This window comes from Phodopus roborovskii, unplaced genomic scaffold, assembly GCF_943737965.1.
Source record: "Phodopus roborovskii unplaced genomic scaffold, PHOROB, whole genome shotgun sequence".
NCBI lineage: Eukaryota > Metazoa > Chordata > Mammalia > Rodentia > Cricetidae > Phodopus > Phodopus roborovskii.
The window spans coordinates 342,186-359,512 of NW_026126627.1; the positions used below are offsets into that span (position 1 = coordinate 342,186).

Below are 17,327 nucleotides of genomic sequence, written 5' to 3' on the forward strand. Positions count from 1 at the left end.
TTTGATCTTTTTTATAACCGCTTGCCCTGTAGGATGGTGTGGTATACCTGTAATGTGCTTTATATTGTAATAAGCAGTGATCTGTCCTGTGAATTGCTCCCATAGGGCTTATTCTCCCATACTGCTAATGTCTTCAGGGACTATAGTTCCTGCCTCTGCACCATAATTTGCTTCAGCCATTCTCTGCTATTGGACAGTCACTTACTTCCAGTTTTTCCTAATATAAATGGGCTATAGTAGTCATCAGCTCCTTGGGATAAAAATTCATAAACAGAATAGAAAGACTAAAGGATTTAACCGTCTTCAGAGTGTTGACATGGATTGCCAGTGTTTGGATTTTACGTCCCACCAGTTCACTGGACAGCTCCTCAGTTCCTGTGTATGCTCACGACTGTGTGTGCGTGGAGGTCAGGTAACAACTTGTCAGAGTCATTCTTCTCCTTCAACTCTGTGCGTCCCAGGTATCATATGCAAGTGACCAGGTTGGTGGCAAAGCCCCTTTATCCACTGAGCCATTTCACAGGCCCATCTGGCCCATCTCACACAACTGGGAACTCCTCCACAGGGCACCCTTCATGAGGGATGGCACAGTAAGGAGGCTGGGGTATCCCACCATTATCAGAACAGCCTGGTAGGCTAACCACAACTTATAAATGAAGCTAGAGAACAAAGTTGACTAAGTCCTGTCTTCATAGGTGTTGTTCTGCCATAACAAGATACAGATTGAGAGTTTAAAGAAAACAACTAAAGTAGACATAGTGACATATACCTATAATCTCAGCATTCAGGTGGCCGAGGGAGGAGGCTCCAAGGCCATCTCGATTCATTAAAAAAAAAAAAAAAAAAAAACAAAAAAAAACCAAGAAATTGTCTTCACAGCCAGGGCCACATTCTTCTATATTATACATAACACTAATTAGATTGCATTTTTAAAAAATATATTCTTGAAGTGACAAAAGCTGTAAAATTTCTGGAGAGGCAAGTGAGCATGATGAAGGCTGACAGGCAAAAATCACTGGAAATAAGGTTTAGTTAGGAGCCAAGTCCAAGCTAATGTCTGGAAAGCATTTAAAAGGGCCACACACCCTCCTGACTGAATCTCCTCTCTCATAAGATAAATACATGTCAATAAAAGATTATTTAATGGAGCTGGAGAAATGGTTAAGAGCACTAGCTGCTCTTCCGGAGAACCCGGACACCCACATGGCAGCTCACAACAATCTGTAACTCCAGGACTAAGTAATCCAATGCCCTCTTCTGGCCTCTAGAGTCACCAGGTAGGTGTGTGGTAAATAGACATACAGGCAGGCAAAACAGGTGTACACGTAAAATAAAAGGTAAATTAAATTTAAAGTTCACATACACACAAAAGAATCAAAACTCAGTCTAGTTTGTTTGTTTTTTGAGACAGAGTTTCTCTGTAGCTTTGGAGCCTGTCCTGGAACTCACTCTATAGACCAGGTTGGCCTCAAACTCACAGAGATCTGCCTGCCTTTGCCTCCCAAGTGCTGGGATTAAAAGTATGTGCCACTACAGCCCAGCTAGAATATCCTTGAAAGAAAGTGTAAGCTGTTCTCAAGGGGATATGATGTTCTTTTGGGGAGTGGGTGTCTCATTCAGGGAAGAAGATCTGGTTACAACCCCGGAGACATCAATGGAGATTAAGATAGAGAATATTTTAAAAGCCCCAGAGAGGAAACTCACAGCCAGACCTTCAAGGATGTCCCAGGAGCTTCTCTTTCCTCTCTGTACCTTGGCCCCAGAATATTGCTGGGAATGGCTGGGCCAGGCTTCCCTGGAGACTTGTCAGCACACCAGCAACTCCAGGGATAACACTGATGCATACACTCTGGTGTGCTGGCTAGTTTTTGTGTTGATTTGACGCAGGTATGATTAACTAAAGGAAGAATCTCAGTCAGGAAATGTCTCCATAGGATTGGCCTGTGGGCAAGTCTGTGGGGGCATTTTCCTGATTCATCAATTGATGAGAGAGGGCCCATGCCACTGTAGTGAGTACCCAGGACACACTTCTTCCAGGTTGAACCCAGGTCGTCAGGTTTGGCTCAATGTATGCTCAGAGTTTTGTGTCCTAGTGATCAAGTTGGCTGTATTAACTTTCACAGATCCACAGATCCTAAATGACATTCTGCCCTCTGTGCATGTGTCACACCGTCTCAGGCTACTCCACTTCCTCAAGCCAAATAGCCCTGATGTATGAACGTGGACATTTGTTTAGCCTTTGTCAGGTGTGTTGATTAGGGTTTCTACTGCTGTGATAAACACTGATCAAAAGCAGCTTGCATGCCTTTTGGTGTCCAAGTTCTAGCTTCTCTCTGTCTCTGTCTTTCTGTTTCTATCACTGTCTCTGTTTCATTTTCAATAAAGCATCTGAGTTTTGAGTTTTATCTGGCTATTGCTGACCTTCAACTTGATCATTCTCTTTTGTGGAGCACTGCTTATACACTGGTAGGCGTTAGCAACACCTCGAGGCCTCAAGCAACAATGTCTACCTATGGGAGTTAAAGTATGTCTGCAGACACATCAGTTGTCCTTGGAGATCTTGTCACCCCATTTAGGACCACAATTTAGCTGGATTTCTGTGTTAGTAGTGATTCCAGATACCTCTATCTGAACAGTTGCTGGGGGAAACCTATGGTGGAGCATTTACCAGAGAAGACTGCTCGGACGGGTTTAAGCCAATAGAAAGTCTTTATTAACCCACGAGCAAGTACACTGAGTGAGATCCCATCAAACCTTTCTCAGGGTGAGCTTTTAATCACACACACACACACACACACACACACACACACACACACACACACACACAAGCATGTTCTGGGTTGGTGAAGGCGTGGTGATGATGAGTAGGCAGGTGAGCAGTCATTCTCCAGAGAGTTGAGCTTTTGTCCTGACTAACTGTGGTCCAGCTGAGTCCCTTGACCTAGGCTTACATTGGTAGCTTCTCTCTACCTCGTCCCAGGATGGTTGTCAAGACCAACACAGAGTGCTGTTTCCAAAAAGACCCATTCCCACTTCATCTGCTGTACTGTTCTTCAGAGCACCAGAACCAAACCCATGGCTTTGCTCATGCTAGGAGAGCACTCTACACACTGAGCTACAGACTTGGACCAAAGTTAATTTTTTTAATAACGTACATTCTACTATGATACATAGCAGAACTGTAAGGAAACCCAGTTACTTAAACACAGTTCCCTGAAGGAATTTGTAAATTCATATTGAAATGTGTTTACATTGCTTGACCAACAGCTTGCATTTCTAGGATTTAATCACTAGATGTGAGCAGTAGATCAGTCATTGTATATCAACATAATGGAATACTGTGCATCTACAAAAAAAAAAAAAAAAAAAAAAAAAAAACAGTCGACTTGCATGTACTGATAGGGAACCATGCCCAAGATGTATTATTAAGTAGAATTGCATATCATTATAAAATAAAAAGATATTAAGAAAAAAGGAGCAAATTGCCAAAATACTTTGTATAGTAACAATATCAAGTGATATCTCTGTTTCCTGGTCAGGATTTTGTAAATATAGAATGGGAGGGAAAGAGGGAAAGAGGGAGGGGGGAAGGGAGGGAGAGGGAACTGGGATCGATTTGTAAAATAAAAAGTCTGATTGCTTACAATAAACTTGTCTCAGTCTCAGTCTTGGTGAGACCTCTCCAAAAAAAAAAAAAAAAAAAAAAAAACCAACAGCTTAGAGACTCACAGACTCACCTTGCCTAGTTCCTTGCCATCCTTCAATGGTGGACTATCGTTCCCAGAACTATGATCCTAAACAACCCTACCTCCTCCTAAGTTACTTCTCTGAGATATTCTGTCACAGCAAAGAGAAAGGTGATGACTATCCATACTTATCCAGAAACAGGCTAGTCACTCATCACCCAGGCCTCCTTCAGGGAAGTTAAGCAGGCAGCAGAGCCCTTGGAAGTGGTACTCACCCCCCCCCCATGTTTTAACCAGGCTGATGCTGGGGTATCTTCTGCTGAAGTAACTTATTCTGTGGTTCTGTGGTGTCCCCTCCCCCCACAGGATGGATGACATTCAGCTCTGCAAAGACATCATGGACCTGAAGCAGGAGCTGCAGAACTTGGTCGCCATCCCAGGTAATGTGAGTAATTGCATCCTCTCTTAGCCACTGCCCACAGCTTCTATCTGCCCTCTGTACCCATGGGATTGGGAGGAATGGGGTTGCCTCTTTTCCTAATGAGTCAGTCTTGCAATGGAGGCTCCGTGATTTAAACACAAGTTCCTACAGGGTATAGGGACACATACCTATAATCTAAGCTTGTGGAAGGCAGGAGGCAGGAAGATGGTCCACACATTTGAAACCAGTCTGGGCTACTGACTAAGACGGTATCTCAAAATAACCAGGTAAGCACAAGTTTATGTCAAGCAGGGCCAACTTTGACCACAGGCAAGCCACTTTATTTTTCCAAGACTCAATTTTTCCTTACTTGAAAATGGAATAGTAATATTTGTAACATCAATCTCATGAGGGGCTGAGAGGAATGGCTCAGTGGCAGAATACTTTCCTAATATGTGCAGGGACCTGAACCCCAGTACTGCAAAAGTACAATAAAGCTGCCCGTGTCTAATTATCCCTGAGGTAAATGTACACTTAGGGCCAAGCATTACTTTGGCTCAGATCCATTGTTGCCATTTTTATCATGTGTGGAAACAGGGAGAGTAAAGAAGTCATAGGCTTAATGTTGGGGTTAAATCTAATCTATCAGTTATCAATGGTTCAGATTATCTGATCCTTTTCTCTCTAAATGACTTACCTCCCCAGACACTCTGGATTAGGTGCCCCATGGGCCTTGCGCTTATCAAAGGAGTAGGTAGTCAAGTGCCTGTTGTATTAGTGAGGGTTCTCTGGAGGAGCCAAACCCATAGGATGAATAGATATTTGGGGGATTTATTAAGTTGACTTACATGATGTTCTCTGACCTTTGCACACTGGAGAGACTAAGAGCCTAGTAACTGCTCAGTTTGAGGCTGGAAGCTTCAGTAGTCCCAATCTGTTCCTGAGGGCCTGGAAGAGTCCTATAGAGCCACTGGGTATCACTTAACATTGGAAGGTCAAGGAATCTGTTTGTGAGATCTTCAGAGGATCATAACAGCCACAGAATCAGCGAGAGGTAGATGATTTCATAAATGTTAATAAATAATATGCAAAAACCAAAGCTTTCTTTCTTGCATCTTTTATCTGTGCTGTAATCAGAAAGCGCCAACCACATTTGATGCCGGGCTTCCCACTGGAAATAAACTGATTAAGAAAATCCCTCATGGTTGTTCATAGTAGCTCTCCTTTCAGTTGATTCTAAGGCTAACCATCACACTTGGGCCATGCATGATAGGTGTGCGAGTCTGACAGTACTCAGTACTCAGGGAGGGTTATCAAAAGACACTGCTTCATTTTGAAGAACTTGATCTTGGCAAGAGTTTTACTTGATTTATTTCTCCTAAAACTTGGGGCTGTTTGGAATGGCTGGTGCATATAACAACTGTTTACTGAATGTTTGTGCATGTCCCATCTGAGAGGCAATCTGGAAGTTATTTGATGTATACAAGAGGATATTCAGGGTCATGTATAAATACTGATAATGTCAGGACTTGGAAAATCTGATGCATAAGGATCATGAGTATGAGGTCTGCCTATTTCAAAGCAACCAACCAAGCAACCTAAAAGAACTCTATGACAGTCTGTGTTGAAACACTGGATGCACAAAATGGTCAAGGAATGCACCCAAAGTCACACACCTGGGCAGAGAGGGCCAGTAGACCATCACAGCAACCCTATCTGTTCCGGACAGTAAAGGTCACAGGAAAGACAGGAGCTATGAGCCAGGGAAACCGGACAGGGAGCCATAGCATTGTTTAGGGAGGATAGACAGTAGCCCTAGCTGAGGAAAGGAGAAGCAAGCATAGAGGGGCCTTAAGGACACAGGTGTGTGGCACAATAGGTGAGGTGGACTTCTTATTACTAAGTGAATGAAAATAAGGACAGACTGCTTCGAGATATGGTTGAGGAGATGGCTTTCTTGTAGATATGAGGGAGAGACCATCCAGAGGCATCTGCAAGAGTCCAGACTGAGCATGGCCAGCAGCATAGATCAGGCCACCAGAGGAAGGAGACAGAAGAAGAGCAAGAGAGGAAGAGAAGAGAGAGGAGAGAGCCCAAGAGGACCAAGAGAGCAGGCATGGCCAAAATGGCCAAGTTATATAGAAAAGGAGAAGCTGGGGTAAGGGGAGCAAAGCCAGGCCCATGGGCTGGAGATTTTAGCGTAGAAAAAAGTGCTGGGAGGAGCCAAGACTCTGTAACAGGTACTTGTGATGCTGAGAACCTGGCAGCCAGTGTCTGCTTTGGTGTGAATAGACACCTCAGTTGGCCATTTGTCCTGAGTGTCTTTGGGACACAGCAGTGAGCAGGCACATGGTGCCAGCAGGTGGGTGGGAAGTGGTGATAAGGAGGGTGTGATGGGTGGATGAAGCACTGGCCACAGCCGGGAGACTTGGTTCAGTGCTGATTGGTGAGCTACACAGAGTAAGTCTGAGGAGGTGGCTCCTCCCTTGGTTAGCTGGAAAGGCTGTGTCTAAGCATCCAGGAGAGGCTGAGGAGTGCTCAGCTAAAGGAGAGCTAGAAAATGTAGGGGAGCAATCCTGGGCCCAATGTCTGTCAGAAGCCCAGCACCAGGTGGCTCTAGCTAAGGTGTGAAAATATCAGAGTGCTGTGGATGGGAAAGAAACTGTCCCCCAGATTCCTTGTGAGAGTCCATAGGTGCTGGCACTCAGAGAATAAGGCAGAGAGGGCTGTGTAGTACATTGTATGGTCTAGAGACTCAACCTGAGCCCTGTTGAATAGAAGCCATACACCATATCACCAATGGGTGATAGTTGGTGACCATCCATGCTTGCTACATGGAGGTTGGGCATGGCTTTTGGGTCACCAAGAAAGCTTTACCTTGCCTTCCCTTTCCAGGTGGCTCAGAGTGCCTTGTGTGTTCTACATCCACAGATCCAGCCATTTGTGGACTGAAAGAACCCCTGGAAAAATAATATCCCACTGAAAGTTGAACAAACCTTTTCTTGTCAAGATCCATAGAGGATACACTTAACAATTGTTTACTAAATGTTTGTGTTATGTTCCATGTTACAGGCAACCTGGAAGTGATTTAACATTTACAAGTATTCAGGGTCATATATAAATACTGTCATATGTGTGCACATCTGTGTGTCAGATCTCCAGAAACATTGCCCATCTCCATTGAGACAAGGTCTCTCAGTTCCCTATTATACTAGACTTGATAGTGATCAAAACCCAAGAATATGCTTGTCTCCATAGTGGATGCCACTATGCCTGGCTTTTTCTGCAGGTCCTAGGAATTGAACTCAGGTCCTTGGGCTTGAAAGGGAAGTATCTTACCAACTGAGCCATCTCCTTTGCACAAATCATAACTAAATACATGTCCACAGGCCAACCTGTCTCTAAAAACAACAACACCCCCCACCCTACCCCTGCCAAAGCAAACAAATCAAAAATGTTAGACAGAACCCGAGGAACAACACCTGTCCTAGTTAGGATCACTAATCCTACGATGAAAACACTGGGGAGCAAAGAAGCTTGGGGAGTAAAGAGTTTATTTGGCTGACACTTCCATATCATTGTTCATCATCAAAGGAGGCCAAAACAGGAACTCAAATAGGAAAGGATCCTGGAGGTAGGAGCTGACGCAGAGGCCGTGAAGGGGTGCCGCTTACTGGCTGCTCCTCCTGGCTTGCTTAGCCTGCTTTCTTATAGAACCCAGGACCACCAGCCCAGGGATAGTACACCCACAATGGGCTGGGCCCTCCCCTATCAATCACTAATTAAGAAAATGCCCTTTAGGCTTGCCTACAGCCTGATCTTATAGAGCCATTTTCTTAACTGAGGTTCTGTTAGATGACTTTAGTTTTCGTCAAGTTGGCACAAAACTACCTAGCACAACACCCAGTGTTAACCATTAGCCTCCACTTGCACGTACACACATGAGTGAGCACATAGACACATATGTGTGCCCATTCATACACATAAACAAACACACAAGAGGTCATGCTTCCTCTACAAGTTCACCCAATAATGAAGTAGTGGAGCCACGTATCCAATACTGTCCCCTCCGACTCAGAGTTTCCACTTATACTCACTGCCTGTTTTGTTCTGTCTTGAGACAGGGTCTCACATGTTATCCCAGGCTAGCTTCAAACTCACCACGCTCCTGCTTCAACTTCCTGAGTGTTGGGATTGCAGACAAACACCATCATAGATGCCCCACTGTTTTCTTCCTCCCAGAAAAAGAAAAAACCAAGCTGCAGAAGCAGAGAGAAGATGAGTTAATCCAGAAGATCCACAGATTGGTGCAGAAGAGAGACTTCCTGGTGGATGATGCCGAGGTGGAACGGTTAAGGTGGGCCCTAGGCCACCAGATCTCAAGCCTCTACTCCCTGCACCACCCCACAGCCTTGTCTGCTCCTGAGACATGTGGCCTTGCCTAACAGGCATGGCCTCTGCCAATGCTCCCCAGACACCAAACACTTCTGAGAACCTATTTCATATTCATGAAAAACACCATTTCATCCTCAAAGTCTTGCAAAGTCCTGTGTATCTCAGCTGACTGTAATATAGGCAGGTGGGCAGGATGGAATTCCATCCTGTTATAGAGAACACATGATCTAGATGCATCAAAAGTTTTGTCAATGTGTACAAACATCCTGCCCCCATGACAGTGTCTCCCAAGTTCCCAACTTTGTGCTTTGCTATCCTTTTCTTCCCCTCATGCTGTTTCCTATCCATTTGTACCTGCCAGTCTTGGCCTGGAGCCCCCCTGGCTCTGGAGCTGTACAACTGACTAGAGGCCCCTAAGGGTGCCAGATCTGGGTGCAGCTGTGTGTCTTGTCGTCCCAGGACTAAGCCTTTGGAGTCTCTCTCCATGTAGGAGGCAATCCCTCTTCCTCATCTGTGTCCTCTGAGAACTTTGCCAGAGTCACCTGGGCTACACAAAACCCATTTTATTCTTGAAAGCAAAGGTGACTTTCTCTCTGAGGTGGGACCTTGTGGGAGTCAAGGTGTCTAGACTAGCTTGAAGGCACAGAGATGCTTCTCGGTTCACTGCATCCCAACAAGGTGCCTGGGTACTAAAGTGTCCTTATTTCTGCCTTGAGGTCTCCCTCTAACTCTGTACCAGCACTTTACAGAGGTGTGTGTCTTCATTAAAGAGAGGATTCACCTAACAGAATGACATGCCATTATGGACACGCCACTCACAAAGCTCAACATGTCTCCTCACGCTTAGCCTCTTTCTGGGTATCACTGGTATTTTCCTTTCTGACTTCATTTCCCTCTTCTTTTTTCCATATCCATCTTCCCAGGGAACAGGAAGAAGACAAGGAAATGGCCGATTTCTTGAGGATCAAGTTAAAACCTCTAGACAAAGTAACCAAATCTTCAGCCAGTGAGTGCCTGCATGAGAGAAGATTTCAAACAAGCGAGGGTAGCGGGAATAAGACACACTTTATAAATACAGCTTGAGCATGGGATGGCAGCAGGCACGGCCAGGCTCATGGGCCTGCAGCTCATGGGCCTCCCAGGTCCATGCCCTGATGTACTCCATGCTTGCTTTATTGTTTTGCTACAATTGTCTTGAAACTCTTAGTAATTAATGTTGGTTCCAGGAGCCTTGTGCCGTCATTTTCCCCAAGTGTAAGCAGCTGGTCTGCAGCAGCTGTCCTTCCATAGTCCCAATTTGATGTGTTTCATTAAAAGAATAGGATGACTACTATGGCCTTCAGGAGCTCCAGCTGCTACTAGGGCTGGAATCTGAAAGAGCCAGGAACACAATTCTCAAAATAATTATTAGATACCAGAAATAAAGCAAACGATACCCACCCTACAAACCACAACTCCAGAGAAGCTAGAAGTCTCTTCCAGAAGCAGATGGAAGCAGATGCAGAAATTCACAAACAAGCAATGGGCCAAGCTCCTGGAGTATAATAGAAGTGAGGGAGGAGCAAAAATATGAACAAAGGAGTCAAGATCATAATGGGGAAACCCACAGCTGACCTGAGCTGATCACTGACTCGAGTCTGACAAATGGAGAACCTGCATAAGATCTAACTAGACTCCCTTAATGTAGGTGACAATGGTGTGACCGTGACAATATATGAGGCCACTGGCAGTGGGTCCAAGATCTAACAATAATGTACAAACTGACTTAGTGGAGCCCATTCTATACGGAGAGACACCTTGTCCAGCCTAGACACAGGAGTGTGGGGAAGGAGAGGAGCCTTGGTCCTGCCTCAACTAGATGATGGGACAGACTTAGTTGACTTTGTATGGAAGGTCTTACCCTCTCCCTGGAGTAGTTGGGAGGAGGGGGCAGTGGAGGGAGTGGGAGGAAAGGAAGGAGGAGGGACTGGGGTTGGAATGTAAAAATAAATTAAAAAATAATTATTATTAGCTTTATGAGATACCCAGCACAGAAAGAGTTTTGCATGAGCCAAGTTTGGAAATACCTCATGTCCATCGGTTGTTAAAGTGATTAGAGTTCCTGTTGCCAATGTATTCTCTTTTTTGATGTAATGTTTGGCAGATATTTCTAACTGCTGCATCAGTGAGGTCTCTTTTAGTTGTAAGAAGTGGATATACTGCATGGCAAAGTTGGTGCATGCCTTTAATACTGGCACTCGAGAGGCAGAGGCAGGTGGATCTCTATGAGTATGAGGCCAGCCTGGGCAGCCAGAGCTGTTATACAGTGAAACCCTATGTCAAAAAAAAAAAAAAAAACAAAACAAAAAAAAACAAAAACAAAAAACAAAAACCAAAGCCAAACCAAAAACAAAGAAGTGGATATCCTTGGATATTGGTGGTGTACATCTTTAATCCCAGTACTCAGGAGGCAGAGACAAGTGGATCCATATGAGTTTGAGGCCAGCTAAGGCTACATAGTGAGACTCTATTTCTAAATAAATGAATAAATAACATACCATAGTAAGTTTAGACTAAGCAGAAAATGGGGAGTTGTTTGAGAAAGAACAAGAAATTGGCTCAGGGACACAACCCTGTTAGACCTTGCACTTGTGCACTTGCTCCATTGCCCCTCCGTACTGGGCCCGCAAGAACAACTTGAAGTAGTAAAGGTTTATTTGAGCTCCTGGGTTCAGAGGTGTCAGTCTACCATGATTGAGGGAGCATGATGGAGAACAGTTGACATGGTGTCTAGGGATCAGAGAAAAAGGATCACAAGAAGAGGCCAGAACAAAATGTGTCCCCCAAAGGCAAGCCCCAGTAACCCAGTTCCTCCAAGCCAGCCTTGCTCTACCTTCTCCCACCTCTAGCAATGCTATCATATTAAGAATCGTTCAAGGGATGGCTCCGTTCACTAGGCCAGAGGCTACCATTCTAACCTCTGGAATAGCACCACTGGCACACCCAGAGGTATGCTTTACTAAATAGACAATTCTCAATCCAATCAATTTGAAAATTCCTATGAACCATCATACTCTAATAAACAGGCTTTCTCTATGGGCCAGAACTCTAGACTCACAGCTTAGCAACTCTAAGGTAATGCCAGACTCTTTCTTGTACATTAGTCAGGGTTCTCTAAAGGAACAGAACTTGTAGAATGAATCTCTCTCTCCCCCACCTCTCACTCCCCACCTATCTATATCTATCTATCGTTATCATATATATATGATATATAGATATCATTATATACATATATATATTACTGTATTCTATCTATACTCCTACATAGAAGGTACATGTCTCCCCTCTCACCATGCAATTAGGTGGAATCTTTTTATTTGATATTTTATAGAAGAGATAGGCCTGTGAGGAAACTGACTTTAGCCAGGGCTGTGTGCCTTGTGCTTTTAGTGACCAATACAAGGGAGTCCTTCTGTATTCCCCACATTTGACAACTGTGTTTTCATAGGTCATTAGCAAGTGGCAGGAAAGCTGGACTTAAAGAATTTCTCAAAGGGGGCGCACACATCTCATACACACAGCCTGCCATAGATAACAACCTCCAGGAAGATTATCTCACAGTAAATCTTAAAACCCGTGAAAAATTGAATCACCATGATAGGAGTCAGTGGATACAACAAAGAAAATGACTTCCCAAGAACCCGATAGAAGAAGCCATCGGGATGTCTTAATGGACAAAGACACTTGCTACACAAGACTGGCAACTTGAGTTTGATCTTCAGCTCCCATGTAAATGTGAAGAGAGAACCTCACACTGTTGTCCTCTGCCCTCCACACACAAGTGGCCCCCCACACATAAATCATAAGGTTTTTAAAAACAGATCTTAAAAGAGACTATCTTGAAGAGACAGTGCACTAAGCATATTGAAATTATTAAAGAGACAAGAAACAAAACCCAAGATGAAAAACACTAGCCTCATTAATAAAACTGCCACAGAAGAAAAACATTAAAAGGAAGGGTTGAATGAGGAGACAGTTGGAGGCATGCTTCATACAATGGAAGGCAGTCCTGGGGAAATTACTCAGGGTGCAGAACAAATAAGAGGCAGTAGAAATACAGCAGCTTCTGCAAAGAGAGAAGACGGAATGACAAGGTCTAACTTACATTTAAATAGGTGCTCTGAGGTGGACAAAATGGAGGATGACAAGTAGAGCACTCTGAAAAGATAACATGAGCATTTTCCTAAATTGAAAGGTGTGAACCTTGAACAAACCTTCCCATTTATCCTGCACTAGGAGACAGTCTAAAGCTGCACTTGGAACCTGAGGGATGAATGACAAAAAGGTCCCTGAGTGATGAGCATAAAATGCAGAGCCATTCTCCACACTGCCAGGACAAGGCCTAGTCCCAGGTTGGGTTTGGGTTGGACTGCCAGTGGTCAGGGCTTGCTTCTCCTTACCTTCTCTCTCTCCCTCTGCTTCTCTATTGCTGCAGGCTCCCGGGCAGAGAAGAAGGCAGATCCCCCACCTAGCAAGCCAACTGTGGCCAAGACAGGCCTGGCACTCATCAAGGATTGCTGTGGGGCCACCCAGTGCAACATCATGTAGCCCCTGTGTGGGGTGCCCCAGAACCATGGGGACCATCCCTCCTACCCTCTTGTCCTCATAGCCCCCATTTTACAGGGGTCTAAGAGATTTCCAAGGCAGAAGGGGTTGAAGGCAAGCCCATGACTGCTATCACGGGCCATGGGCATGGCAGGTGGGCCCAGCCACTGCTGTGCAGAGTGTAGCAATAGAGAGCCCCTCACTGTCGCATGGCCCTCCCCAGAGCATGCCCAACCCAGGAGTCTGTCTCATTGTTTATCTAACTACCAAGAGAGCCCCTCCCTTAAAACAGTATGCCCTCACTAACCTACCATGTGAATGAACCGGGAAAGGGGCATGACCCCCAGGTGTGTATAGCTGTGAGTTTCAATAATCTAGCACCATGTTGGACCCAATCCCCATCCACCCTCCCAGCTTTGCTGTCAGATACAAGTCCTGTTCCCTGTTTGTCCTCTCCCAGGGACTGGAGCCTGGAGGCTCCCACACAGCCCACACTTCTCTTAGGCTCCATTATAATCACTTTCCTAGAGATACTGGCCTGTCCGTGAAGGCTGAGCTTGTGTGTGGTGTTGTTAGATTTATGCCTCCTGCTCCCTCCCATCCTGTATCTGGGCACAGTTCACATCAGGTGTGTATCTGCCAGGTGTGTATCTTTCTCGATTTGCCATGTCTAGCCCACAGTGGAGCAGGGAAGGGATGGGTGGACAAGAACAGATCCAGCACTTGGACCAGGTTGTGGAGAGCTACAGGTGCCAATGTCAAAGCCAAGTGGATGAGAAAGGGATGCAGAACAGATGCCGAGCCACATTCTCTTCTCCCACTGAGGGCTGCTGCAGACAATACCAGTGAGAGGTCACCCTGCTGGCCCAGCACACATCTCTGTAAAGAACAACTGAGAGGCAAGAGAGGAAGCCTGACCTAACCATGTCCCATCTGTCTGGTGGTGTGTTTGAACCAGCCCCACAACTTCTCCTGTGTAACTTGATGTACATTTGCCATGGCCAGCCTGGCACAGCCCGTGTGACCTCTCTGTGCATATATGTGTGTTGTGATTGGCCTAAGTAGTCAGCACCAGTCAAGATTTGCTGATGTGCAAACTATCCATCAGAGAAAATAAAAATGAAAAACACACACACAGCATTTCACAAGTTCTTGCTTCTTCCTTGATTATAGACATAACTCGAGTACATAGGAAATAATTTAAAAAGTACAGAAAGTATATTTAAAAAAGTTAACTACTCACAACTTTCCCGGTGACCTCTGATATGTTGACATATTTCCTTGAAGTCTTCTCATACATTTCTTTTGTCATGATTAGCATCATATTGAAACATTTTATATCCAGCTTTCTTTTCAGTTGTATATTATACCACATAGGCTTCTCCTGAATCATTAAAAGCTCTTTGTTAACCTTAAACATTCCTCACAAATATTTATGACTGATGAGTACTCCATCTCATGGACATGCTGTTATCTCTCTTACCAGTGCCTCACTACTGGACATCTAGACTGTCCCTACCTACATCTAGAATGTTCCACATTATAATAAGGTTACAGTCAACAGCCTGAGGAGATAAACACTCACCTGAATTTCTGTCTTTTTTTTCTAAAATAAAGTAGAAGCAACATTATTGGACAATTAATAGAAGCATTTTCAAAATACTTGTGACTTTGGCTTGGGATGCAACTTAGATAAAGTGCTTGCCTCAAATGCACAAAGCCCAGCTTCTATCCCAACTGGTGTGTAAACAGTGTCAGACTGCATGTCTGACTCATAGCACTGCGAGAAAGAGAAGAAGTGGAGGTGGGAGGTTCAGAAGTTCAAGGCCATCCTTGGCTAAATAAGACCTCCATCTAAAAAAAAAAAAAAACAAAAACAAAAAACAAAAAACAGCAAAACAAAACAGTGAATTTGGATGGATGTGTAGTGCCATCACAATGGCTTTGAAACTGACATCAGTTCTGTGAGACCTGGCATATTGGTAGAGTGGATAGTGTGTCAGACCCTACACTCTGTCTCAGATGAGTTTCTGCTTCAGCCCAAATACTACATCATGACATCCTAACAGTGAAGATGCTCACTAGGACATTTGTCAGAATACTGGCCTCAGGAGACACTGTGTCCTCCATCAGCACCCTAGACCATGTGTGAAGCCAGGTCGCATGTGTGTCCTAGAACAACCATAATAAGTGAGCACAAACTGGGGACTCGGCACCACACAAACCCAGTGTGAAGTCAAGGGGTCCCTAGGGCTTTCCCTGCCAAAGCTGTATATGGGCAGAGTCTCTCTTTGTTCAGTTCCATGAAATCTTGGGCCTTGGTTGGGTTCAATGTTCCCACTCCTATCTCTCCAGGCATTCTCTCTTATCATGTAAGACACCAGTGATAGAGTTTAGGGCCCCCTAACTCAATCTGACTTCATGATCTTATGCAAAGATCCTACGTCAGTGAAGGCCAAATTCTAAAGGTCTGTTGTGTGGCTCAGACTTCATTGCTGTGATAAGATGCCTATTGCAAACAGTTTAAGGAGGAAGATCTTGGGTTCATGGTTTTAGAGGGATCTCTCCATGGTCATGTAGCTCCATGCACTTGAGCAAGACGGAATAGCAGTGACACATGTTGGAGGAGCCCTGTATCTCACAGTGGACAGCAATGCCTGCCTTACCTTGCTCCCATTTCTATTCCATTGGGGCTCCCAGCTGTAAGATGGGGTTCTGCCACATTCAAGGTTGATTTTTCCCTCTCTGGGAACACCTTCATAGACACACTTAAAGGATGCCTCATTGATCCCCCAGGTGCCTCTTAATCAAGCTGACAAGATGAATGATGGTGGACATGAAATTGGGACAGATGTTATCAACTTCTTATAGACTCTTACACTCTAACACAAAACACTAAGACAACACAAAGGGCTCTCTGCTGTCCCCCATGGAAAACACAGCAAGCTAAGGGACCAAGAAGAACCAATCCCTCACAAATATTCTGACTCCAGTCCTCACCCCACTAAGCTCCTAGCAGATCTTTATTTCCTGCTATTCTGCCCTGCCCGTGGGGTCAGTTGACGGGAACCCTGAGGGAGGGAGAGAGAACGAGGGGACAAGAGATGGGAGAGATGGAGACAAGACAGTGTTCTGATCAAGTCTCGTTTACTGAATATAACCACAGGGTTTAAGTGTGGAGACATGAGGGAATGGGCCAGAGGGAGAATGTGAGGGAGGCAGAATGTCCTTCCAAGCAGAATGCAGGTGTTCTGCTATAAGGTAAGTTGCTATACGATAAGCCGGCAACTGGGACTCTTTCAGAGTCGGGCTGTGTCATTTGCTTAACAGAAAACAGCCATAGGGGAATGGAAAATTACCAGTATGTTAGTATCTAAGCGATACTAACTAAGAGATGCTAACTTTGCTCTGGGATTCCCCAAAGGTCTCTCTTTTAAATATAGTATTAAAAAGGCAATGAGGTGGGATGTCCTTGAGGGGGCTGTGCTAGTCTTGGATCAGGAGTGTGGCATAGCCTTACCCGTCATTGGATGACCATTCCTGTCTTAGGGGGCTACTGGGGCAGGACACTTTCTGTCCTTCCTCTGTTGCCCATCATTGGCTAACCATCCCTGCTCACCAAGAAGAGCATGAATTTATCAATACACAGCTTTAGCTGTGTATTGGCTAGAGTTCATCATAGCTGTCTCCCATTTCGGCCATACCAAGGCTATGATAATGCACCTGTATGGGTTGCATTTTTATAGCATCAATTTATTTTTAATGAAGGCCATCAATTTGTTAAACAGAAAATGTCCTAGCGATAGAATTAGTAGGCCAAGCAGGGGTCCTAGCAGAGGAAGGAGGTAAGGCAGGAGTCCATTCCATGTGCTCCAAATGGGTTGGTCAAACAGATCTCTGTGATGCTTCTCGAGCTCTTCTTGATGTTTCTTGATTCTGTCTCAAACTATTACTGATTTGTTAGCATAAAAGCAGCATTTTTTTTCCTGTAAAGTCAAACAAATGCCTCCCTTGTCAGCAGAGAGTCAACTTGGTCCTGAAGGTCCTGGACTGACCTGTAGATGGTCTGTACATCATTAGCAAGCTGTTGCAACAGCTTGGAATATGATTTTATTGCTATTCCTATGCCTGCGGAACCAGTGGCTAGGGCTCCTGAAATACCAAGTCCAACCAATATTGGAATGAATTGGACTGCTCTCTTGTGCCTCAGAGTGAAATAGTCTAAGCTGGGTATTGGGATG

General features: G+C 44.8%; 1 protein-coding gene across 2 annotated transcripts in view; it reads left to right on the forward strand.

The window, feature by feature from the left end:
• Bmerb1 (bMERB domain containing 1) overlaps positions 1–14,223 on the forward strand; it is a 91,246-nt gene extending 77,023 nt beyond the window's left edge. The window contains exons 3-6 of one of the 2 annotated variants that reach the window (XM_051206713.1): positions 4,053–4,126; positions 8,350–8,464; positions 9,426–9,547; positions 12,977–14,223. In XM_051206713.1, coding sequence (XP_051062670.1) covers positions 4,053–4,126; positions 8,350–8,464; positions 9,426–9,547; positions 12,977–13,089 — 424 coding nt within the window. In that variant the 3' untranslated portion in view covers positions 13,090–14,223. The remainder of the gene's footprint in view (positions 1–4,052; positions 4,127–8,349; positions 8,465–9,425; positions 9,548–12,976) is intronic. The other variant, XM_051206714.1, reaches the window with a different exon arrangement.
• The last annotated feature ends 3,104 nt before the right edge of the window (positions 14,224–17,327 follow it).